The sequence below is a fragment of the Trichosurus vulpecula genome, chromosome 5 (assembly GCF_011100635.1).
Source record: "Trichosurus vulpecula isolate mTriVul1 chromosome 5, mTriVul1.pri, whole genome shotgun sequence".
NCBI lineage: Eukaryota > Metazoa > Chordata > Mammalia > Diprotodontia > Phalangeridae > Trichosurus > Trichosurus vulpecula.
Window position 1 is genome coordinate 150,938,226 of NC_050577.1, and position 26,503 is coordinate 150,964,728.

The following is a 26,503-nucleotide window of genomic DNA, read 5'->3' on the forward strand; positions in this document are numbered from 1 at the left end:
TCTGGAACGTGCCCTCCTGCTTTGTAGCTGCCCATGATCTTACACTGACATACAAAGCACATGCTGCAGTATTTTCAGTATCATCATAACACCAAAGATTTTCTTATCTGTGACTTCTTGCCAACATTTATTTACCCACACCATCAAGCTTTTTGAGATTAAGGCAGAGCGCATTTATCTTTTGTCCTTGGATCAACAATCATAACACAGTTGTGTCCCTTAAGTGGATTTGAATTGGATCTTGGGATTCTGTTCTTGGGCCTCTTCCTGGAATCTGCTTCTTGCCTATTACCTTCTGTGAAGTCCAGATTCCAGAACACTGGTCCAAGCCTCTTTACCTGGAATCTCCTTCCTCTTTGGTTTTTCTGAGATTCTTGACCTTGGTAAAGCATAGCTGATTTCCTAGTATAGCGTCATTGACCTTAAATTTCAAGTCCTAGTCTCCTGCCCTGCCCTCCTTTACAGCTGCCCGTAGTCTAGCACTGAAATAAAAACATTTATAGAGTCTTCAATTTCATTATGACACAAGAGATTCAGTTTTAAATGTTGCTAATGTCAACTGGACCGAAACCAGTCTCTAACCTGCAGGTGGTCAGAGTCTAACAAAGCTGGCCGGAGACAGGAGTCAGGAATCAAACAGAAGGTTAATTTCAAAGTGAGGAAAACATGTTTGCAAACTGAAGTCCTCTTGAGGAGGACGTTAGTGACTAGAATTCTGTTAACATTTAAATTTTAAGAAAGGGTGAGAGAAAACTTAGCCTACTGTGATATTTATAGAAATATTTTCATCTGATGATTGGGAAGAATTTGTATGTTTTGGCATACATTACAATTACACAAGCACAAATTCTTGAAATGTTGAGATTCTTTGAATTGCTTCAACCAGCAATGTTAATAAGATAGAAAACTGGGTTTAATTCAATTAGATGAACTTTATTGTACTTATAGTACATTGTTTAAATATTTAAATGAGTAGAAAAAGCCCCAGGCTCTGAAATTAGAGGACCTTTTCTCAAATCCCACCTCTGATGTTACTGACCCGTGAGACTTCAGAAAAGTCACAACCTTCCTGAGCCTCAGGTATCTCATTCAGAATATGGGGGGGTCAGTGTGGAGGGAGATGTTAAACCATTTAACTGTAATCAAGTGGTGCTTTGTAGTGTGACTTTTGCATATAAACCATTAATATTTCTTATATTTTTTATATTCCTTATATTTTAATGTGATAAATGATAAGTAATATATTTACTTGAAATTCTTTACTTTTTTGAGCGTTCAGCAGACAAACCTTAGGATGCTAATAAACAAGATGACCAAAACTTTTCACTACAGTCTCTTTATTTTTGTATAAATAGCTATCCTGAAGGCAGGGGCTGTATTATGATTTTATTGAGATAAAGTCTTACCATGTAATACCATGGTAAAATATTTACCATATAATAGTGTATTTTTGCCTTGGGAAGTAATGGTTATGTCTTTAATCAGTTTTTAAATCCATTTTTCAATTAATTCTCTCCCTTTTTTATAAAAGCTAAATGAACATTTATAGCTCTGCTGACATTCATTTCATTTATTTTGTATTTATGCCGACTTAATGTTTGAACCTATGGATTTGAAGACTTTAAAAAGTAGAAGGAAATATCTCAAAATATTTTGGGGGCTCATAGGAAACAAAACTTCATTGTAACTTCTAATTCATTAGATGCTTATTTGTAAGTAACTAAAAAATTTAATCTACTTTCTGGTTAAATTTTATAAATAAATTATTTTAAATGGGTGATTTTCATTAAGCTAAAACTTACTTGCTCAATTGAAAACTTAGTCTCTTTGGTACCGTAAGAGGGCAATGCTGTGCTTGTGTTGATTACAGATCAGATTTATTTCTCTAACGACTTTTGTTGTAATTAAATTACTTATTAACATTTGTCAAAGTAGGAGTAGTATTGTCATTTTAAAAAAAATCTATCAAAGAGTTACCATAAGTCTAAAAAAAAGGTCTAGCCTATTGTCCTGCCCTGCTTTACAGCTGCCCATGCTCTAGTACTGAAATAAAAACAATTGGAGAGTTTTCAATTTCTTTAAAACCAAAAGATTCAATTTTAAATGTTACTAGTAACCAGAATTTTGTTTAAATTCCCCCCCCCCCCCATTGGCATGTCTGCTGTCTGTATCTTCTGCTTTGTACAGATCTCCATCCTTTTGTCTTTTTTCCTTTTTCTAGTTGAATTTTTGGGTTTTGGTACCAGTTGGCTTTGACCATTTTGCCCATGAAAAGAGCATTTTTCCCCCTTTCTGTTCACATATTTCTCTGTCGAATCATGGCAGATTCAAATGAAAACATGGCTACTAAACCATACTTAAGAATCGCTTCAGGCAGCATATTGAAATAGAAAACTACATATTAACGTTATCTTTGTTCTCTTGTATTTTAATGTTGTTAAATATTTCCCAATTACATTTTAATCTGGCTTGGGCTGCCTTACCAATCTTATGAAACTACATCTGATATATGCTATCTAAATTTCATCTCTTCTAGAGTGTTTTTTATTACTCGTGCTGAGAAAATTTTTTTTCTCCTTCTAAGTTTATGGTTGTTCCAGAGACTTAATAAAGAGAAACTGGTGAAATCAAAACCAGAACCTTGGAAGGAAATGACTATGTTATCTTAGGAGTTGAAATAGATTTTAGGCTTTTAGATTTAGAACTGGAAGGAACCTTGGGAGTCATTGAGTCCTTGAGTCCAAACCCCTCATTTTACAAGAGGTCCAAGTGATTTGGATTCAAACTTGGTTCTTCTTGACTCCAAATACCACATTTTATTCACCAAACCATGAGGCATAATCTGACATCTACACTAAACTTTAAGAGAGTGGGTTATGGATTTTAGGAAGTTCGCAAAAAAGATAGTTATCTTCCAGTGACTTAACACTCTAAAAGGGCTTTGTCATGAAATGTAGAAGCTTGTCAGGAAGGAAATTTTGCCCCAACAATTGGAAATAATTGCAATGGGGAACATAAGGGGAAGGTGTTTAAAGAGAGTGATGTGGCTTCTTGGGGAGCTCTGTAATTAACTCAAACATAAAAAAGGACTGGTACCAAAAAATGAGAATAACTTGGTTTGAATATGAGAGTGGCATGATCTTTTTTTTTTGCATTTCCCCCCTTTTTTATTTATTTTATTTTTATTTTCCCCCAGTTATATGTAAAAATAATTTTTAACATTCGCTTTTAAAACTTTAAATTCCAAATTTTCTCCCTTCCTCTCTTCCCAGCTCCCCCCAACCCCCACATTGAGAAGGCAAGTAATTCAATATAAGTTATACATGTGTAGTTAGGGTTAGAGTAAGGGTTAGAAAAAAGAAAGTAAAGAAAAAAAAGTAAAAAAAAAACAAAACTATGCTTTAATCTGTATTCAGAAACCATCAGTTCTTTCTCTGGGTATGGATAGCATTTTTCATCATAAATCCTCCAGAGTTGTCGTGGATCATTGTACTGCTGAGAACAGCCAAGTCATTTACATCTGATCATCTTACAATATTGCTGTTACTTTGTATATAGTGCATTTCACTTTGCAGCAGCCTGTGCAAGCATTTCCAGGTTTTTCTGAGAACATTCTGCTCATCATTTATTATAGTACAATATTCCATTGGCATGATCTTTTAAGAATAGTTTAAGGTGGTTTAAACCTTGAACTAATTGAGGCTTTTGAAACCTGTGTGAGCTTTGTACCTGCGTGATAGTAGCCAAATCACTTAACCTCCTTGGCATTCAATTTCCTGTTTTGTAAAATAAAGGGATTTGATAAGACATTTAAAGGCTCTTCCAGTTCTACACCCCGTGATCCTTTATTTAGAGATCATAAGCATGTCTCTCATCTAGATTTTCTCAGATCCAAACTAAGAATAGTCAATTCATGTAATTCTCCCCTGCATGGTTTTCATGACCGCCTTGCTTGCCTTCTTCTGGTTGAGTTCTAGTTTGTCAATATCCATTCTAAAATGTTAGGTCTAGAATTAAATGCAGTATTCTAGATGTGATCCGATTTTGGCCATGTCTGACAACGTTATTCCACAATTTACTCTCCAGCTCCTGAGGCAATTCAATATTATTTCCATTAAGAAATTAAGGTTTAGTGATTGCTTTAGGAAATATAGTGGAATGGAATTAGAGCACTGGGACTGGTGCTTTGTAGCAGTATGTATGTCTTTAGGTTCCCTACGATGGCAAAGGTGTCCCCAGAGTAGCATCTTTGACTCAGTCTAATGATTACTTTGTTTCTTTGACTCTGTTGTGGTTGTATGGTTGTGGCTTGTCCTTCATTCTTGAAGAGGACCATGAAATCAGGGAGATGATGACATGACTTGCAATTGACTTTGATTTGAGTGAGGGAGGGCTGGGCAAGGTCACCAGCCTCACTTCCTCCTCCAGGGCCATCTGGGTCCAGTGGCCAGAGATACATCAGGACAACCAGAGATGGCCCAGGATGCATTGGGAGACATTGGCCCTTTTAAGCTAAGGTCTTTTCAAGTTCTCACTTTGAGTGAGGCAATGCCCATTCAGTGAATAGGCCTCTTTAAGAAGTGAGTCAAGGGATGACCCTTTAATTAAAAAAAAAAATCAAAATCGAACTAGATGGAGAAGACTCTCAGGGTTGCTGGCCAAAAGAGAACAATTATTATTTACATTCACTCTGAAGCAGGAGGGCCCAAAAAATAACCATTAAGTGGTGCTTGGGCAGGAACCTATTATTGTCCAATCCATGAGATCCAGAGTGAATTGGGTTTAAGGTTTAGTGTTTGAGAAAGAAATCTAGCCAGTAAACCCCAAATTAACTGGGTAGCTTTCATGTGTCAAAATTTACCTTCCTTTGGGCAGAATACCCTCAAGGTTAGAGAATAAATGGAAACATGAGCTCTTCATGGCTACAAATTTTCTTCAAACTCTACCATTTATGTATTTTGTGTAACTGTGCAATGGGTAGAATGTTGGACTTGGAATCAGGAAGGCTTGAGTTTGAATCCTGCCTCAGAGACTTACTAGTTGTATGTTATCCTGGGCAAGGCACTTGACCTCTATTAACCTCAGTTTGTTGTTGTTCAGTCATGTCTGAGTCTTCATGAGCCCATAGGCCATAGAATGCCAGGCCCTTCTGTCCTCTATTATCTGTCTGTCCAAGTTCATGTTTGTTGTTTCCATGACACTCTCTATCCATCTCATGTTCCTTTTGTCTTCAATCTTTCCCAACATCACGGTCTTTTCCAATGAGTCCTGTCTTTGCCTTATGTGGCCAAAATATCGTGGTGCTGGAGAAGACTCTTGAAAGTCCCTTGGATAGCAAAGAGAAAAAAATCAGTCAATACTTAAAGAAATTAAGTCAGTATATTCACTGGAAGGTCAAATATTGAAGCTGAAGCTTAAATACTTTGACTAAATACTTTAGCCTCAGTTTCCCCAACTGTGAAATGGAAATAATAATAGTACCTAACTCACAGGGTTGTTGGTGAGGATCAAATGAGATAACATATAAAGCAATTTCCAAACTTTAAAGTGACATATAAATGGTAGCTATTGTTAATAATTATTTGCCTTCACTCTCTGTAGTATTAAACAAGTATGTTTGTATTCTAAATCAGCATTGCCTGTGTCTGTCTTTTATCCCTTCTTGGCAAGGAGAATTAAGTGGTTTTTGGCTAGGTTGGTTTCTGGCTGCTTTGAACCTCCTTATTGACTACTTTACGTGAGTTAAACTTTTGAAGGAAATGGTGATAATCAGTGTCAATATATTTGTCTTTTTTCTGCTTAACATTTTAAAGCATTTAATAGCTTATATGAACAGGTCAGGTTGATGGTGTTGCTGATGTCCAGTGTGTTTACTTGTTTCAGAGGATTTTGTCACGTTTCCAACCAGCAGAATATAAACTCTTTGAATACAAAGCTACTTGCATTTTTGCTTTGGTATCCCTAGCACTTAGTATAATGCCTGGCACATAGGTGTTTAATACATGCCTGCTGAATTCAGTTGAAAACTTGTCCTAGATTCTGCCTTGTCATTTTCTGTTATACATGTTTGTGCATAAACTAAAGTTTTCTTCATAATATACCTTTTTCTCTCGCTAATCACGAACTTACTATAAGGTGAGATGACCAAGTGTACTGCAAGGTACATGATGAAATCAGCTCCTCCATTTGTTTGCCTAAGAAGAACCTGTGAGCTCTCCTTCTATGAAAAAGCAGCTTTTCGGCTTCTAGTTTTCTTTCATTTATCGTGATGTCGTCCCTAACAGTGTATCTTACTTTACTGGTCATTGTGCAAAGACCATACATTTAGAGGACGAACAATTTATTTAGTGTTTATACATAGTATACACATGTATGAACTGTGCAGTTGTTAGCATCCTTTTTTTTAGCCACTTTTTTTTCTATTCCCTTCCCACATCTCCAGCCACCATGAAAGCAAGCTGCTAAATGGATACAAAGCAAGGCAGCAGTAGTCTCTGCCTTTAAGGGACTTGTATTTTAAGCTTAAGGTTTGTTTTGTTTACGGCAGATCCCTCCTTGAATCTTCCTTCCCTCTTAGACTTCCTTTTCCTTTCTTCCTGTTCCTATCCATATCATTGTTGAGTTGAATGTATTCCTATGCAAAATTTTTTGCGTATGCACATGGGTGTTTTGCCCTCTTTTGACCAGGACACAACAGGCAAACAAATATGTATGTGTAAGAATGTGTGTGTGTGTGTGTGTGTGTGGGTGTGTGTGTGTGTATGTATATATACATACACATCTATAGATGGAGATATCCATATATTTATCTACTTATCTCTATTTCTACCCATCTCAATCTATTTATCATAAATCAGAAATAATATGAGAGTGAAGATACTTTTAGTGAAGGAGGATCAGAGGCAGGACTGAGAAAGGCCTCTATCAGAAGGTGAGATTTCAATTGCCTCTTACAGAAGCCAGGGAAGCAAGGAGGTGACAGTGAGGAGGGAGCACATTCCAGCCATGGGAAGTAGCCAGCAGAAAGACATGGAGTTGGGAGATGGCGTGTTATATTTGAGAAACAGTAAGAAATTCAGTTTTCTGACAAGATAAAACATTAAATTTATTGGCAGAAACATTTCCCCCCTAAAACCAAACTCAAAAAGAGAATACAGAGAAATGCACTGTTATTCCTTATATGTGTAGTAGATCCTTTCCTATTGATCATGTGTGGGGATAGGCCTGTGCTTTGGCCCCTTCTGATGGGCTACGTTTGCCCTGGATCTTTTCTCTTTTCTTTTTTCTTTTTATTTTTTGGAGGGCGGAAGGCAGAGCAATTGGGGTTAAGTCACTTGCCCAAGGTCACACAGCTAGTAAGTGTGTCAAGTGTTTGAGACCGGACTTTAACTCAAGTGCTCCTGACTCCAGGACGGGTGTTCTACTCACTGTGCCACCTAACTGCCCCGCCCTGGAACCTTTCTAAAGCACTTGCACAACCAGAGCTTCCTGGTTGGTCTCTTAGTTCCTGTGACAGTGTAAGGGCAAGCAGAATGGGACTTTTTACTGTTTTTTTCTTTTGGAGTGCTTCTCAGCACTAAGGCAATCAAGTGCCTTTGAGTGAATTTTGCTTTTGTTTGTAGGAAGGCCCACACCCTTTTGCTAATTAGGTCCCAAGAGGTGTGAAGTTCTCTGATCCTGAAGAAGTATACATATATTCTGAGGTTAGCATTTTGTTTGGGCCTCACTCATTGGAAGAGTGTTGGTATGGAGACTCTGGGCAGCTGTTAAGGAACCCCCAGACGTTTGTGCTTCTCTCTCTGGTAATTGTATATATTGCTGTAGTCAGACAGTTAGAAGCCTATCTGTTGATTTGTGTTATTTTTCTCTGCTTGTAATTCCTGCTTGTAATTTGTGTTTGTATTTTCTCTAAAGTTCAGGGTGCTGACTTTTTCCCCTGAACTAAGTGAATGATATATGTATGTTTAACTAAAGTGAGATTGTAAACCCCTTAAAGTTGCTTTCCTTAGCAAAGCAGATCAAAGGACCTGTGCTAGTAGCCCTCCTGTGTGCTGATGTCATTGGCCTTACACAGCCACAGTAGTTGCAAGTAGCATTGTTGTTATAGACAGCTGGATGAACTAGGAAGAGCAGTTCCCTTTGATAGCCCTTAGACTTTTTTTGATAGGGTAATGTAACCTTTGTTGCTGTGGAGTAGTTGCCTAATTGGTACAACTTTCTGCTTCCTCCTCCCTGCTAAATTGGGTGGTGCTGAATACTGCCCAGCCTTGCCTATCTTCTCCCAGAGAATAAGTTTAGAGTGGGATCATTTCTTTATCCACCATCCTTTTCTCCTTATCTCCTTCTTTCTCATCACCCTTTCCTCCTTATCTCTTTCTTTCTGGAGATTTGATCAGCCATACACTTACATCAATTAGGCTGATTTTATCCTAGAAGCAATATGATGGTCTTGATGTCCATGCGGTAACCTCCTTTACTATTTTATGGAGTTTATTTATCATGAAAAATTAGTAATACAATCACTATAGCTCAGAAACCTCAGTAAGGAAAATTCCTAACGTTTATATAAGGCTTGCGTTTTTGCCCTAATTTAATATTTTTGTGTATTTCCAGTTAGTCCCTGACTTTTATGTATTTAAGGCAAGATCAGGATAAATGTAGCAGAGCTGAGGATATTATAGTGTTTGTTACTAGATAGGGATGGTAAGGGACGGTTAAGGAAAGAACAGGACCTTTTTTTGGGAACTTCCCATAGTCTTTGAAAAGTTGTGTAAAACTAGTAACTTCAGCCCTGATCTTCTTTTCTCCAACAGAGATACTTCATCTCCTGATTCTGGGCATTTTCACTGATTGACCTCTGTGCATGGAATGCCCTTCCTCTTCATTTCTGCCTTCTGGCATCCTTCATGTCCCAGCTAAAATTCTACCTCCTATAGGAAGGCTTTCCTGATCCTTCTTAAATCTAGTGCCTTCCCTCCATTGATTATTTCTAATTTATTCTATATATAGCTTGTCTGTACATAGTGATCTATCTCTCCTATTGGAGTGGGATCTTCTTGAGTGCTGGGACCATCTTTTATCTTTCTTTGTATCCCTACTGCATAGCCTAATGCCTGGCACAGAGTAGGCACTTAATAAATGTTCATCAACTGACTGCTTTGTAATATAGCAGAAGCATGATGACCTACCTTGATCTCTCCTCTGTTCCAGCTCCTCCCTCCTTTAGATTTTTTTCTATTGGTTAGTCCCTCTGTGCTGCCAAATGCTTTTCATTTTTTTTCCTTAAAATTCAGATGGGGTTAGGGACACTGTATCTCCACTCCTTTCTCTGTTTTCCTTCTCACAAGCTATGCTCCTTTTACAAAATTCCTGGCCAGGATTCAAAGATCGATGTAATTTACATCACTCTTAAAGTTGGGCGGGAATACTTGTCCTTCTGAACTTAAAAACACAAGCGTGAAAGGTCTGTTAGTATTGTTAAGGAGAAGAAACATTTCTCTTTTTAAAAAATAGTGAGCAGTAATACTGGAGCATAAAATTGTATTCTATAGGAAGAAAAATTGAGCTAATGAAAATCTGAGCCTTTTGAAAGTCCTGTGATGTCTTGGAATCCCAGTAGCAAATGGATATAAGTATTTTTCATTTTATCTGAAGAGGCAGAAAGTATGATAAAAGAAAACTGAATAAGGAAACTATGACAATGCTTTTGTGTTAGTATTTAATTATTTTTCCCTTTCTATTTTTAGATCATCAACAAATAATATGGAGGAAAACCAAGAGGATAGTGAGACATCTATAACAATAAGTAACAGCCAACTCTTGGAAGAAGTGAAGAAAAAATGCAAGGATTCAACCAAACGTAACATAAAAGATTCTGAGAGGTCATTCAGAAAAAGCTTCAGGCTAGACTACAGGTTAGAGGAAGCTGTAACTAAATCACAGAAGGGAAAGGATGGAAGATACATCAATCCTTGGCCAACATGGAAATATCCATCTCTTACGGATGTTTTGAAATGGATAATACTGGAAAAAGATAACAGCAAAATTCCACGTTGTAAAGAGGTAGATGATTTTATTTAGTATCTTATATTTTCTTACTGTATAATATTGGGTTATAACATTGAATTGTCATAGTTAAATGAGTTATCTTAGTAAGTTCTTAGAGAATCAGCTATGACTATGTTCTTAATGTGCTTTGTTTAGGTGATTTGACCATTCTGCCCCTCTGTCAATCAGCAATTGAAATTACAGGGAAATTTTAAAGTTTTTTTTCCCACAAACATCTTTACATTGGGTCCAGGGGATCTTAGTGTCTCTAATGAATTGGTACTTCTTCAGTTTCATTTTTAAAAATTGCTGGTTAAAAGAAGTATATGTCAAAAGTTTTACTTATGGTAGAATTTAACATTTTTTGTCAAGAGGGAATCCAGGTAATCTCTCTCTCTCTCTCTCTCTCTCTCTCTCTCTCTCTCTCTCTCTCTCTCTCTCTCTCTCTGTCTCCCCCCCCCTCTCTCTCTCTTCCTCTCTCTTTCTCTGTCTCTCTCTCTCTCTATCTCTCTGTCTACCCCCCCCCCCCCATCTGACGGGGTGTGTGTGTGTGTGTGTGTGTGTGTGTGTGTGTGATCAGGAAATCACTACTTATAGAAAAAAAAACTCAGAGCACCTAGCCTGGGTTTAAAGTGTCACTACTGTATATGAAAGACAACCATTTATTTTATCCTTACAACAGATTTTAGGTGGTAGGCATGTTGTATTTATGGACTTTACAATTTATTAGTAGTATTGGGAATGCCATGTAGCTTTGTAGACTATTATAAAATAATGAGAGGTTTATTTTGGTGACTTTTTATGATCAACTTTAATTCTCTGTTTGTTTTTTAATATCTTTTTAGAAGAATAAAGTTAAGGGAAATTTTTAAAATAAAACCAAACTTGTATTTTCACCAGGCTTCTAAAACAATGATTAGTGGCAGTCGTCAATGAAAATTTTTTTATCCTAATACAGTAATGAAGAGGTGCATTATTAGTACTAGTTCATATATTTGACTCAGGCACCTGGGTCCTTAAGGACAATTATAATTTTGGTGCTAAGTCCTTGGAAAATGATTTTAGTGTGAACACATTTTTCATATTAGGGAAACAGTAATGAGGGTTTTGGTTGTATGTAAAGGAATAGAATACTGGGTAGAGAAAAATAACTGAATTAGGTAAAAGTTACAAGGCTTGTAAAAATTAAGGTTATTAGAACTTATTTTCTTTTATTTCTAAAACCTCTCTTGTTATTTATTTAGAATAAAATCTACTTAAATGGGTATATCTGATTCCTCTTTCAACCTAGAATCATTGATAGATATGTGGTTTTTGACCAGACATCTGGGTTGATTAGGGAAACTAATGACAGTGTTAATCCCTCTCAGGTAGAGTTATAAAGTATGCATCAATCTTTGATTCTGTAAGGATCCTGAATTCAGAGTTTTTAATCTGTAACTACACCAGCTTCTAATTCTGAAAGTCAATGGATAGAATAGTAGGTAGTCATATTATTACTGTCTCTACTGTCTATTCAAACGTCCAGATTTTTTCTTCACTTTTTTTTTTTAAGAAAACTGGTTGATTCAGTTTGTTTGACTCCTGCTACAGTAGCTTTAAATCCACAATAGTAGGACACCGCAGTACTGTGTGCTCGAGGGCCTTGTTCTTCATCAAAACTATTCAATAGTATACAACCAAGGGGCCTCATTTCAGCATTCTTTTTGTAGATCTTAGAAATAGCTGCATCTACACTCTTTTTACACAACATTTTTCGCAAGAATCTTCTATTTCCAATTTGCAGCCTCAAAGTGAGTTCTTTATACCTGGGACCTGCTCTCAGCCATGATTCCTGTCATCACATAGTGAATGTTTTCAGTTATTTTGATTAAGTAAGTCACTGTGCTAGAAGTCAGTAACTTGTTTACTTTATTCTATGTGACGGTTACTGCACAATCTTTGCTTGTATACTTACTGACGTAAGGCTATTATGGTTAGTAGCTTTAAAAACATTCTGTGGGTTAAAGATGAGCTTCTGGGGAGAAGATGATAATATGCTGACCAAAACTGGCATTGGTCAAGCTCTGACTAAACTAGCCCTGACAAGATCTCCACAGTCCTAGAAACTATTTTCTTTCTATTTTTTGTAAATGCTATTTTATTTTTTCCAATTACACATAAAGTTTTTAACATACATTTTTTCCACTTAATAGTATTTTATTTTTTTCCCAATTACATGTAAAGAAAGTTTTCAACATTCACTTTTATAATATTTTGAGTTCCAAACTTTTCTCTTCCCTCCCTTCTGTAACAACAATACTGCTAGCAGCTGCTGTGGAGGTGTAAGGCCAATAACAACAGCACACAGGAGGGCTGCTAGCACAGATTCTTTGATCTGCTTTACTAAGGGAAGCAACTTTAAGGGGTTTACAATCTCACTTTAATCAAACATACATATATCATTTACTTAGTTCAGGGGAAAAAGTCAGCACCCTGAACTTCAGAGAAAACAAACAGAAATTATAAGCAAAAATTATATAAATAGAGCCAAATAACACAGATCAACAGACAGGCATCTAGCCATCTGACCAAGACATTACATACATAGTTACCAGAGAAAGAAACACCAACATCTGGATTTTTCAAAGCTGGGGGCTCCTTAATGGCTACCTAGAGTCTTGTCTGGTCAAATCACACAACATTCTTCCAGTGAGTGAGCCCCAAGCAAAATGCTAACCTCAGAGTATATATATCCTTTTTCGGGGCTTGAGGGCTTCACACCTCTCGTGACCTAATTAGCAAAAGGGTATGGGCCTTCCTACAAACAAAGGCAAGCTCAAAGGCACTTGATTGCCTTAGTGCTGAGAAGAATTCCAAAGCAAAGGAGTAAAAAGTCCCATATTGCTTGCCCTTACACCTTCCTGTCTCCCTCCCTAAGACAGCAATGTACAATCATATTAATCATATTTCTATGTTATGTTGTGAAAGAATAATCAGAACAAAAGGGAAAAACCACAAGAAAGAAAAATTTGTATTTCTCTAACCAGTAGTAATTTAGGGCATTTTTTTCATATGACTATAGATAGCTTTGATATCTTCTTCTGAAAACTGCCTGTTCATATCCTTTGACCATTTATCAGTTGGAGAATGGCTTGTATTCTTATAAATTTGACTCGGTTCTCTATATATTTGAGAAATGAGGCCTTTATCAGAAACACTGGCTGTAAAAATTCAACATTCATTTTCACTAAAATTTTTGAGTTCCAAATTTTTTTTCCCTCCCTTCTTTCCATTCCTCTCTCCCCAAGATGGCAAGCATTCTGATATAGGTTATACATGTGCAATCATGTTATACATATTTCCACATTAGTCAAATTGTGAAAGAAGAAACAGAACAAAAGTGAAAAGTCATGAAAAACAAAAAAAACAGTGAAAATATTATGCTTTGATCCATATTCAGACTCCATAATTCTTCTCTGGATGTGAATAGCATCCAGAGTCTTTGGAATTAGCTATTTTCTTTAAAGAGAAAGAAAGAGAACGGAAGGAGTGGAGAGATGGACATACACACACAGGCATGGTGAAGAGGCCTACCTCTGGAATGTTTCATTCAGTGAAGAAAAGGTAACTAGATTAATGTAAAACCAAAACAAAACAGAAAACCATCCCCTCTCATCATTAGTTTGTTGGTATAGTAGTTAATGATTTTTTTTTTGGAGGCAGGAAGGCAGGGTAGTTGGGATTAAGTGACTTGCCCAAGGTCGCACCACTAGTAAGTGTGTCAGGTATCTGAGGCCAGATTTAAACTCAGGACCTCCTGACTCCAGGGCCGGTGCTCTACTCACTGCATCACCTAGCTGCCCCGTAGTTAATGAGTTTTACTTGAGACTGGGTTGGATCTAGACGCAAGTTGGTCTCTTTTGGATTCTCTAGGAATTTGGATACTTGGACACTATGTACCAATTTAGATTCGGCTCCTTATATACAATTAGACAGACATTTCAGATGGCTAGTGAGTGGGACGCTGGGTTTAATAAAATGAGATCAAATTTTATCAAATCTGTGAGTTGTACAGTACTTTCAATCACCCTAAGCTGCATGCTGTGTGCCTCGAGGTCACATGTGGCCATCTAGGCCCTCAAGTGCGGCCCTTTGAACCCAAACTTCACAGAACAAATCCCCTTAATAAAAGATTTGTTCTGGGGGCAGCTAAATGGCACAGTGAGTAGAGCACCGGCCCTGGAATCAGGAGGACCTGAGTTCAAATCCGGCCTCAGACACTTGACACATGTACTAGCTGTGTGACCTTGGGCAAGTCACTTAATCCCAATTGCCCTGCCTTCCCCCCTCAAAAAAAAAAAGATTTGCTCTGTAAAACTTGGACTCAGTTGAAAGACTGCACCTGAAGACCTAGAAGGCCACATGTGGCCCTAAGGCCACAGGTTCCCCACCTCTGAACACAGAGGGAAAATCTGTACTGGAGACAACAGACTCTTGAAAGTATTAAGGCAGATTAGGATTAGATAAATGAGGTATAGGGTCAAAGAGAATTTTATTCTATGGACAGCACGGTGATGTGGAAATGGTTTGAGAATAGGAGTCAGGAGACATAGCATAATGTAGTCCTTGCACCTCCACTAATAAGCTATTATTATACAATCTTGGGAAAGTCACTCAAAGTTCTCTTTGATTCATAATACTAAAGAGGTTGCCATAAGGGGAAAATCTATGTAAAGCAACCTACAAATAGAAACTGTTATGGTTTAGAATGGTATCCAAAAACTGTTGCTGCTGCTTCTGTTGGTGTTTCATTTCAGTTGTGTCTGACTTTTTTGTGACCCCATTTGGGGTTTTCTTGATAAAGATACTGGAGTGGTTTGCCACTTCCTTCCCTAGCTCATTTAAAGATGAGGAAACTGAGGCAAACTGGGTTAAGTGACTTGTCCAGGGTCACACAGCTAGTAGGTGTCTGAGAGCAGATTTGAACTCAGGAAGATGAGTCTTCCTGACTCCAGGCCCAGGGCTCTATGCACTATGGTGCCACCTAGCTGCCCATGCAAAAACATGAATTACATACATTGCCCTTTACAGTTACTTGTACTGCTTCATAGGCCATATTATACTTAAATATGATCTGAAGATCGTAGATATAAATCACAAGATCACAGGTTTAGAGCTGGAAGGGACTTTAGAGGCCATGTCATCCATCTTCTTCATTTTGCAAATTAGAAAACTGAGGCTGACTGAGGTTAAGTGACTTTCCAAGGATCACACAGGTAGTAAGTATCAGAAGTAGGATTTGAACCCATGTCCTATGACCCAGAACCCATACTCCTTCCACTGTTATCATATTTACTAGAAAAGGTTCAACATTTGTGGTAAAAATAAAGTGGAACAGAATAGCATTCATTGTACGTTGTTTATTTTTCAAGTTCTCTGATAAATCTTGATGGAGATAATTGTGGTGAGTCTTGAAATACAACATAGTAATTCAGCAGGACCAATTCTCTTGTTGACAGAGTTACATGGTGAATGACGAGACACTTGGCATATGCTATTGGCTTTTATCCACCAGCCATCTGCTTGAGGGCGTCTTTAGTCTGTAACCATGCCTTCAATATAGCTGTTTGCTTAAGGCTGATGAACTGCAATTGTGACAGTTTATTAGTTTTCAACCCACAAATTCCTCAAATCCAACCAGGATAATTGCATACCCATTATCAGAAGAAGAGTATTTGGCAATCTCCATGTTGCATACACTTGGCACAGATTTTTACAGAAGAAACTTAAAAGAAGTTTCCACCCTCTTCTGTTGTTGGGGTAGCCTCATCATTGAATATATGTAGTTTATCTTGTGCAAGATGAATATTAATAGGTTGATACTGTCCCCTAAGGGTTTGTGACCCTGGAAGTTTTTATTTCAATTTTTTTTCTACTCCTCCCTGGTATTTTAAAATGATATGGATTTTCTGAGGCCTTTCTTCCAAGTTTATGCCCTATTTAGTCCAGTACATAACAAACATTTAGTAAATTTCTGCCATGTGCCAAGTTTTATATTAAGTGCTGAAGGATACAAAAATAATAAAATTTCTTGCTCTTAAGTTGTTGTTTATGATAGTGGAGATATATACATGAATAGATACAGTACAAGATGGGATATAATATGTGCATGGGAGAGAGAAAAGGTGCCATGAGATCCAAGGGAGGAAAAATTACTTTCTGGTAGGGGGATCAGGGAAGGTCTCATGATAGACAAACATTTGAGTTGGCACTTACAGAATAGATAGGATTTCAGAAGAAGATGGGGCAGTGGGGAAAAGAGATCGCAAAGCTATGTATAAACCTCAAGGAGGTCAAAGTAAAAAAGAAAGGCTCTGTGTGTGTGTGTGTGTGTATAGATTAAACAAAGATAAAGGATGGTAGGAACAAGTACACAAAGGTAGGTAAGTACAAGACCAGTCAGGATATAGTCCATTTTGGCAGTCACATGGAAAGGGGGGGAGTAGTGCAGAGTAAAGATAGAAAAGTAGGTTGAACCTAGATTATGAAGAGACCTTGAATACTAGTCCATGGAATTTGTACTTTATTTGGTAGAGAGCAAAGGTTTTTGAAGAGGCGAGTGGCATGATCAGATTTGTACAGTAGGAAGATTAACATGGCAGTGATATGTAAGTTAGGTTGGAGTGGGGAGAAGGTGAAGAACTACTTAGAAGGATACTGTAATAGGTGCAATATATACACATGTTGTGATGGTGGCCTAATTGGGTGGTTGCAGTGGGAATGAAAGAGAGGTTATATATTCAAGAGGTGTTATGTATAAGTAACAACAAAGCCCCCATTTATTAGAGCCTGTTGTGTGAAAAACACTGTGGCAGATGCTGGAAGTGATACAAAGTTTAGACGTTAACTCACTTTGATTCAACAAACATTTTGTTAACTCTGTCACTGTAAAGTACTGTGCTACACATAGAGATATGCAGTATTATATAAGTGGATTACAGAGTTGCAGAACAAAATGTCACATGAGGTCTAGGGGAAGATGATTAATTATCAGGTAAAATTTTAGAGGTGACTACTGAATTGAACTTTAGGAGATGAGTAGGAATATAAGTAAAAAGGAATGGGGCATTTTTGGAATAGGGAGGAGGCTGAGGAATTGCAGAAGGGGGTGTTTCAGGGCATAGAATAGTTCATTTTGGCTAGAGGGGAGAGCTATGGGGAGCAGCAATATGAAATAAAGCAGGGTAGCTCTAGACTATATAGAACCTTGAATGTCAGGCAAGGAATTTGAATTTTACTTGATAAACATGGAATACTTTTTGATATAGAAGTGCCCTGGCTTAATCCATGTGTAGCAAAGATATTCTGTCAGTGTTCTGATGGATTGGGAAAGGGGGAGAGAGTGAAGAAAGGAGTCTTTTAATAGTTTTAGTAGAGTTAGATGTAATAAAATGCTTGTCTTAGGGTGATTGCCACAAGAATAGAGAAAAGGCTGATTATGCAGGGGATGTTTGGGAGGTGGAATTGATAGAATTTGGTAGCTGATTGGACAATGAGAGGTGAGGGAGAGAAGAGTTGAATGCTAAGATTTCAAACGTGAGAAACAGGACAAATGGTGTTATCAAAGCTAGTAATAATGAAGTCACATGCAAAGCAGGTTTAAGGGGGAAATGTAGCAAGCTCCATCTTGGACATGTTGAGTTTGAGGCACTGATGAACATCTAGGTGGAGACAGAAAGACATTCTTTAGTAGAGAAAAATGGTCAAAGAATACGAACAAACAGATCTCAGAAGAAGAATTACAAACTCTTACCAACCCTAAGTAAGAATATTCCAAATCATCAATAAGAGAAATGCAGATCAAAACAACTCTCAGGTCTCTATTCACCCCCAGCAAATTGACAAAGATGACAAAAGATGAGAATAGTCAAACAAAAATGAATTGTTGATGGAATTGTGAGTTGGTCAAACTGTTCTGTAATGCAGTTTGGAATTGATCTAGAGATCATAAAGGTATGCATAAACCTCAAGGAGGTCAAAGTAAAAAAGAAAGGCTGTGTGTGTGTGTGTGTGTGTGTGTGTGTGTGTAGATTAAACAAGTTGTAGCATATATTACTGCATTATAAGAAATGTTGAATATAGTGAATATAGAGAAGCATAGGAAGACTTACCTGAGTTGAAGCAAAGTGATGTAAGCAGAACTAGGAACAGTATACACAGTTGCAAACATGTAAATGAAAATATTAAGACCTCAATACTAAATGCGTCCAGTGAACTATTCCTTCATCAAATCTCATCTGGTATATTGTGTCCAGTTCTGGGCACTGTGGTTTAAGAGGAACCTTGATAAGGTGGCAAATGTCCAGAAAAATTCCCCTGGAATGGTGAAGGGCATTGAATCTATGACATGAGGATTGGTTGAAGGACATGCTATATTTAGGCTGGACAAAAGAAGATGGGGGAGGTGGGGAGGGAGGACTTGAAGGGCTGTCATTGGAAGAGGGAATAGATTTGTTCTTTTTTGGATCCAGAAGACAGAACCAGGAGAAATGAGTGGGATTTGCAAAGAAGCCAATTTAGGATTAATGTCAGAAAAATCTTCCTAACAATTAGAGTTTTCTGAATGGGCTGCCTCAAGAGCGTAGTGGTTGGTTTCCTTTTCCTTCGAAGTCTTCAAATCGATGCATGAACAACTACTTGTCTGGTATGTTTTAATGGAGGTTCCTTTCTTGTCTATGCTACACTAGATAATTACTAAGGTCTTTTCAGCTCTAGAAGTCTGTGATTCTGTGGAATTAAAATGACCAAGCTTGCCCTCAAAGAACAGATATAAGAACATATGTACTTTTCTTACTTCCTTGCACAGGTAGGGAAGTATGGGTTTGAAACACCACATAGGAGCAGCTAGGTGGTGCAGTGGATAGAGTGTTGGAACTGGAGTCAGGAAGAATGGCATTCAAATCCAGCCTCACCAGCTGTGTGAAACTGGGCAAGTCACTTAACATCTGTTTGCCTCAGTTTCCTCATCTGTAAAATGGGGGTAATAACAGTATCTATTTCCCAGGGTGTTGTGAGGATCAAATGAGGTGATAATTGTAAAGCGCTTAGCACAGTACTTGGCACATAGAGAGTACTTAATAATAATAATAATAAACTATTACTTGGTTGATTAGTAGGTTAGTTTTGATGAGCTATTTTTTCCTTCTTTTAAATTCTTTGTTATAAGTGTTGGTTCTCTGTTTGATTAACCTTTCAAGCCATTTATATTTTCATTTTTTACCTTAGAGCAAAAGTTTCATTTCTGGTTTTCCAGTTATTTGGTGCAGTGGCTGGGTGCAGATTACAGAATCTCATAATTGGAAGGGACCTCAGAGGTCATTTCATTCAGCCTTTCTCTCAACAGGAATCCCTTTTGTAGCATGTTCAATCAGAGGCAATTGAAAAACTTGAGTAACAGGGAATTTATTACCTCCAAAGGAAACCCATTCCATTGTTGGACAACTCTAATCGTTAGGTAGTTTTTCCTCTAATTGAGCCTAAATCTACCTTTCTGCTTCTTTCCTCTTAGTAATGACCAAGAGGGTCAGGAAGAACAGGGTTAATCCTTGTTCAGCCCTATAAACTTTCAGAAACTTGAGGACAGCTATTATGTGCTCCCTGAGTCTTCTCGTCTTTAGGCTAAACATCTCCCTTTATTTCGACCCCCTTTCGTTTGGCAAAGCCTCTAGTCCTCTCACCATCTTGATCCGTCATCCTCTGGATATATCCCAGCTTGTCACTATCTTCCCCTAAAATGTGGTTCTTTTAGTCGAACATAGTTCCAGTCATGCTCTGACCAGAGCAGAAGATAGCAGGGCCATCATCTCCCTCGTCCTGGACTTTATGTTTTTCTCAATGCAGCCTAAGATTGTTAAACTTTTTTTGGCTGCCAGCTTATACTGTTACATACATACTGAACTTGAAGAAACCCTTAGATATTTTTCGAACAAACTGTTGTCTGTTCCTGGCTAAATTTTATCTGATTAGTTTTTATTTATTTTTCTAGCCCATTGAGATCCTTTTGGACACTGACTCTGTTAACTCATGCTTTCATTGCCTCTCCTAGTTTTGTGTTGTTTTCAAATTTGTTAAGCATGCTGTCAGTGCCTTCACCTACGTCACTGATAAAATGTTGAACCGGTGATAATAGGAGTGGATGGAATGTTTAACATAGGAGAGTTTAGATGGAATGACTTTGGCTCCTCCTCCTAAGATTCTTGTTCTTCAGAGAAAATCCCTGCTGCTATTCATTTTCTCCAGCTAGGCTGTTCTAAGAGTAAAAATAAAAGTGCCTGCTGATTTTTAGTGGCGTGAGTCATTTCTTAAGAGGCTTTTTTTGTGCTCAACCTTGCAATATTAGTGGAATCTTCTTGTTGAAGGAGCTGTACTTCAAATTCCATATTACATATTTTCCTCAATATCAACAAGATGATAGTTTTAATTTCGAAGGTTACATAATGAACTTCAAACAACTTTGATTATGCGCCTTGTAAAAATATTGTAGTTGTTATTTATAGATTATTCTCTATAGCTATAGAGTCATTTTCATATTATGTTCATAGCCCTTTACTACTACTTTTTCAAATTCAACAATATCCAGAGGCTTATTGTCATTGACCCTCCTGATAACTATATATTGATAGGGCCTTATGATTGTATGAATGACCAAGATCAACTAATGCCAAGTAATAAGAACTTCTTTGAGTTCCTGGACTTCCTTCTGATGTTTTTTTGAATAGCATAGTTTGTCAAACTAGGTATTCTTACAGACTTTGGACTCTGCATCTCTGAATTTGGACACAGAGAATCATTGTACCTCATGGCAGGCTGATTTAGGTTTGGTATGTTTGAACTGATTAACCTATTTTATAGAGTATTTCTTTGTTCTGTTGTTGATCCTGTTGGCAACAGGTTTCTGCTTATGGTATTAGAAATTTCTCATCTGTTTTATGAGGCATATAGTGATACATTTTTTTTGCTAAATTTGTTTCAGGCTACTGAAATTTCAAATTTGGCTCCATTAAGTAGCCTACTTAGAAAGGTTTCATTATAAACTCCACATATAAAGTGATTCTTTTATTGTTGCTGTTAAGTCATGTTAGTTGTGTCTGATTCTTTGTGACACCTCTTGGGGTTTTCTTGGCAAACTACTGGAGTGGTTTGCCATTTCCTTCTCCAGCTCATTTTACAGATAAGGAACTGAGACAAACAGGGTTAAATGACTTGCCCAGAGTCACAGAGATGGGACGCCATATTTGATCTCAGGGAGATGAGTCTTTCTGCTTCCAGCACAGCACTCTATCCACTGTGCCACCTAGCAGCCCAAAGGGATTCTACATGTCATGCAAAAACTAAAAACTTGCATATATAAGAAAGAATATCTTAATCCAACAGCACCCTTACCAAGCTATTAATCCCATTTATAAGATGCAGCAGTGAGTGAGTGTGGTCTCGAGAAGTAGATTTCAGTAATGCCTCAAATTCAACAAATGCCTTGGCTTTGGATGAATCAGGGTTGGTATGGCCATATCTTAAGTAATTGCTTCCTTATATATGATATTAACAGTGTGATTATAGGCAATGTTTAGATTTATACAAGCCAGATTTTACTATTATTAGCTAGTATTTATATAGCATTTTTAGGTTTTTGAAGTGCTTTGCATATATTATTTAATGCTCATAACAACTCTGGGAGGCAGATGCCATTATTACCTCCCTCTTTACAGATGGGGATACTGAAACTGAGAAGTTAAGTGATTTGCCCAGGGTCACACAGTTAGAGTTGGAGGCAGAATTCGAACTTAACATTTTCCCTAGCAAAAGTCCAGCATTTTATCCATTTTGTCACCTAGATGCCTCTAGATTTGGAAGGAAGGAGAAAAATGAGACCTAGATTTAGATCAATAGGACAGTTAAAAACTTTTTTCAAAAAAAGGTATGTTTTTGGATAATGTAATTCTTTGTTAAAAATTTATTCAGTGCTGTATATTTTGAATCCTCTCACATTCTGCTGTGCATATGGCAGTGCTTTTTTTCCTTTTCTTATTTTGTATTCAAGTTTTAGTATTTAAATTTGTTTCTTTTTCTTTTCTTATTGTATATTTAAGTTTTAGTATGTCAGTTTAAAATAAATTAATAACAATTTATCCAGAATGTATGAGGTAATTTTTTTATTAGCTAAAACAGTTCAGATGTATTAGTTTAATTTTATGATGATTTTATACTTCTAATTGTGTGTATATGGGGAAAAAACCATTTTTCTAAATGCTTATGATTAATAGATTGAATTGGTTAAAGTTCACTTCCCAATAGCTTCATAGTTATCCATTTGTTTGATTTGATAAAGACACAAGTAATTTTTCAATTTTGAGATGAAGTTGCAAAATTAAAATATATGAATTACTTTAAAATGTATGGCATATACCCTTCTAAAGTGAAACCCAGGTAGCTGAGTTGATAAGAATATCAATTCAGGTATAATCAGGTAATAAGAATTCATTTTCTTGAGGGAAAAAATGAATTTTATTTAGTGGCGATTTTAAACTGATTTTAAGTCAACTAATATTTGTTAAGGGTCTGCTTTTTAATAGAGCACTTGTGTAAGAGCTGGGAAACATATCAAGTATTGATTTCAATCAAAGTTATTGTTCCTTCAGTTCTTTTAGATGAATGGGATAAAAACGGTGGGTTTTCCCCCCAAGTCTTTTGGTGTATTAGGGAAAGTAAAATGTTAACTAGTGTTATGGTCTTGGGGTTTTTTCCTTTCTTCAGCAACAACAACATAAAACCGTGAAAAACGATCCAAGAATATGAAATGCCAAATGAATTCTTGATTTCCTCACATAAATGAAAACGTTCACTGCTCTCAGCATGCTCTTTTCAAACTTCGATGATTAGGTTGTCATGCACAAAATTATTCCTTTATGGATCTCACTTCATATACTTCATTCTTTGGAGTTTTCTGGGCCATTAGTAATAGAAATTGCATATTTAAGACAAGCCGCTTTTGTTTGTGGAGGTGTATGAACATTTTAGCATTGAAAAAACAGGAAGTTAGAGAAATAAAAGTAGTATAATACCATTGTCAGCAAATTAATTGCTAGTATGTAAATGTATCCACATACTGTTTGGAGAGCAAGTTGAGCTCCCAGAATTGCTAAGTTAACTTATTCATTTTTTTTATTGTGGTCAGCAGCTATGAAACATGATGATTTTAAATATCATAGATAAAAGAAAATACATGTATTCGGAGTTTTGTTTGCTAAAGAAGTTTTAGTGTAGTATTTGAATATGCATATTGCTTTATTTATTTGATTTCTCATGACTTTGTCCTATGTTGCTTGGTCTTTTCTCAATAATAATTTTTTAACATAACAAATTTGAAACATCTATTGAAAAATGAATAGAAGATGTGTATATACCATAAAGGGATATCAGAGTACATGGATAGAGATCTAGCCCAAGGGTCAGTACGCTGGAGTTCGAGCCCCTCCTCTGACACATCTTGGTTGTGTGATCAATCAAGTCACTTCATCTCTCAGTGTCCTTGGCAATGTTCTAAATCTATAAGTTGCAGACTAGGATTTGATCTGCATTGCTGGAGAGAGTTTCTCACAACGAGCTCCCAACATTGTGGAAATTATAGTCTGAACTAAAAGTCAAGTCAGCAAGCGTTTATTTGGCACAGTAAGTGGTGGTATATGCCAAGCAGTGGGCTAAGTGTCGGGATAAAAAGAAAGGAAGAAAGTCCTCAGTCTAATGGGGAAGTTCCTGGTCTAACAGAGAAGCAAACAACTATGTATAAGCAAGATATATGCAGTATAAAGTTGAGAAAATCTCAGAGGGGAGCTGCTAAGGTTAAGGAGGATTGAGAAAGGCTTCCTAGAGAAGGTGAGCCTTTACTCAAACTTGAAGGAAACTAGGAAGTCAGAAGGTAGAAAAATATATGTACACACACGCACACACAGAGTGCTCTAAAAGTCAGGAAAACCCAGGTTCGTGTCTCACCCCTGACACATACTGCCTAAGTGAACAAATCGTTTAACCTCTCAGCGTCTCTAAGAAACTGCCTGAGACTCTGTTGTTGTTCATTTGTTAAGTCGTATTCTACTCTTCATAATCCCACGGACTATAGCACGCCACGCCCTTCTATCCTCCACTGTCTCCCAAAGTCTGTCTAATCTCATGTTCATTGTTTCCATGACGCTATCTATCCATCTCATCCTCTGTTGTCCCCTTCTGCTTTTGCCTTCAGTCTTTCCCAACATTAGGGTCTTTTGCCAGGAATGGGGAACCCACAGCCTTGAGGCCACATGTGGCCCTGGTCCTCAAGTGCAGCCCTTTGAATCCAAACTTCACAGAACAAAAGTACTTGAGGACCTAGAGAGCCACATATGGCCTTGAGGCTTCGGGTTCCCCACCCCTGGTTCTGGTGAGTCCTGTCTTCTCATGATGTGGCCGAAGTTTTTAAGCTTCAGCTTCAGTAATTGACCTTCCAATGAGTAGTATGAATTAATTTCTTTAAATATTGACTGATTTGATCTCCTTGCTGTCAAGGGACTCTCAAAAGTCTTCTCCAGCACCACAATTAGAAAGCATTGATTCTGAGGCACTCAGCTTTCTTTATATAGTCCAGCTCTCACAGTCATACATTTCTATTGGAAAAAAAAAAACAACAGTTTTGACTAGGCAGACTTTTGTTGGGAAGGTGATGTCTCTGCTTTTTAGTATGCTGTCCAGATTTGTCATAGCTTTCCTTCAAATGAACAAGCATCTTTTAATTTAATTAATGGCTCAAAACAGAGAAAGAAAATTATAGACCAATTTCTCTAATGAATATTGATGCAAAAATTTTAAATAAAATATTAGCAGAAAGATTGCAGCAACTCATCACGAGAATGATACACTATGACCAGGTAGGATTTATTCCAGGAATGCAAGGCTGGTTCAATATTAGGAAAACTATTAGCATAATTAACCATATCAACAACAAAACTAGCAGAAACCATATGATCATCTCAATAGACGCAGAAAAAGCCTTTGACAAAGTACAACACCCATTCCTATTAAAAACACTAGAAAGCATAGGAATAAGTGGAACCTTCCTCAGAATTATAAATAGCATCTACCTAAAACCATCGACAAGCATTATTTGTAATGGGGATAAACTAGATGCATTCCCAATAAGATCAGGGGTGAAACAAGGATGTCCATTATCACCCTTACTATTCAATTTGGTACTAGAAACATTAGCTGTAGCAATAAGAGAAGAAAAAGAAATTGAAGGAATTTAATTAATGGCTACAGTCACCATCTGCAGTGATCTTTGAGCCCAAGACTATAAAATCTGACATTGCTTCCATTTCCTCTCTATTTCCCAAGAAGTGATGGGACCACTTGCCCAGATCTTATTTTTTTGACAGTAAGCTTTTAAACTCTCCTCTTTCACTCTCATCAAGAGCCTTCTTAATTCCTCTTTGCTTTCTGCCATCAGAGTGGTATTATCTGCCTATCTGAGATTGTTGATATTTCTCTTGGCAGCTTTTGATTCATTCAGCCTGGCATTTCACATAATGTGCTCTGCGTGTAAGTTAAGTAAAAAAGGTGACAACATACAGCCTTGTTATACTCCTTTCCCAATCTTAAACCAGTTGTTTCATATTTGGTTCTAACTGTTGTTTCTTGACCTGGCACATTTTGTTGTGTTCCACACAGTCAAAAGCTTTAGTGTAGTTAACGAAGCAGAAGTAGATTTTGTTTTTTGAGGAACACCCTTGCTTTCTCCAAAATCCAACAAATGTTGGCAATTCAGCCTCTAATACTTCTGCCTCTTTGAAAACCAGCCTACGCTTCTGTTAATTCTCAGTTCACATATCACTGAAGCTTAGCTTGCAGAATCTTAAGCATGACCTTGCTGGTGTGAGAAATGAGCACAATTGCTCAATAATTTGAACATTGTTTGGCATTGCCCTTCTTTAGGACTGGGATATAAACTGATCTTTTCCAATCCGGTGGCCACTGTTTCTAAATTTGCTGGCATGTTGAATGCTGTACTTTTTAAAAGGATTTAAAATAGCTGGCTTGAATTCTGCCACCTCCATCAACCTTATTGTTAACAATGTTTCCTAAGGCCCACTTGACTTCATTCTCCAGCACATATGTCTCTAGATCAGCAATCATATCATTGTGATCATTGGTAATGTGAAGATCTTTCTTCTGTAGTTCTGTGAATTTTTGCAATTTCTTCTTAATCTCGTCTACATCTGTTAAGTCCCTTCCATTTGTGTCTATTATCATGCCCATTTTTGCATAAAATGTTCCCTTGATAGCTCTAATTTTCTTGAAGAGATCTCTTGTCTTTCCCATTCTATTGCTTTTTTCTGTTTCTTCACATTGCTCATTTAAGAAAACCTTCTTATCTCCCTTTGATATTCTC

At 37.2% G+C, this 26,503-nt stretch overlaps 1 protein-coding gene and 1 pseudogene across 1 annotated transcript in view; one reads left to right on the forward strand and one right to left on the reverse strand.

The window, feature by feature from the left end:
* The window catches only part of NAPEPLD (N-acyl phosphatidylethanolamine phospholipase D), an 80,095-nt gene that overhangs the window by 35,326 nt on the left and 18,266 nt on the right, over positions 1 to 26,503 (forward strand). The window contains 1 exon segment of the mRNA XM_036761614.1: positions 9,747 to 10,062. Coding sequence (XP_036617509.1) covers positions 9,747 to 10,062 — 316 coding nt within the window.
* LOC118850070 lies at positions 11,404 to 26,370 on the reverse strand (annotated as a pseudogene).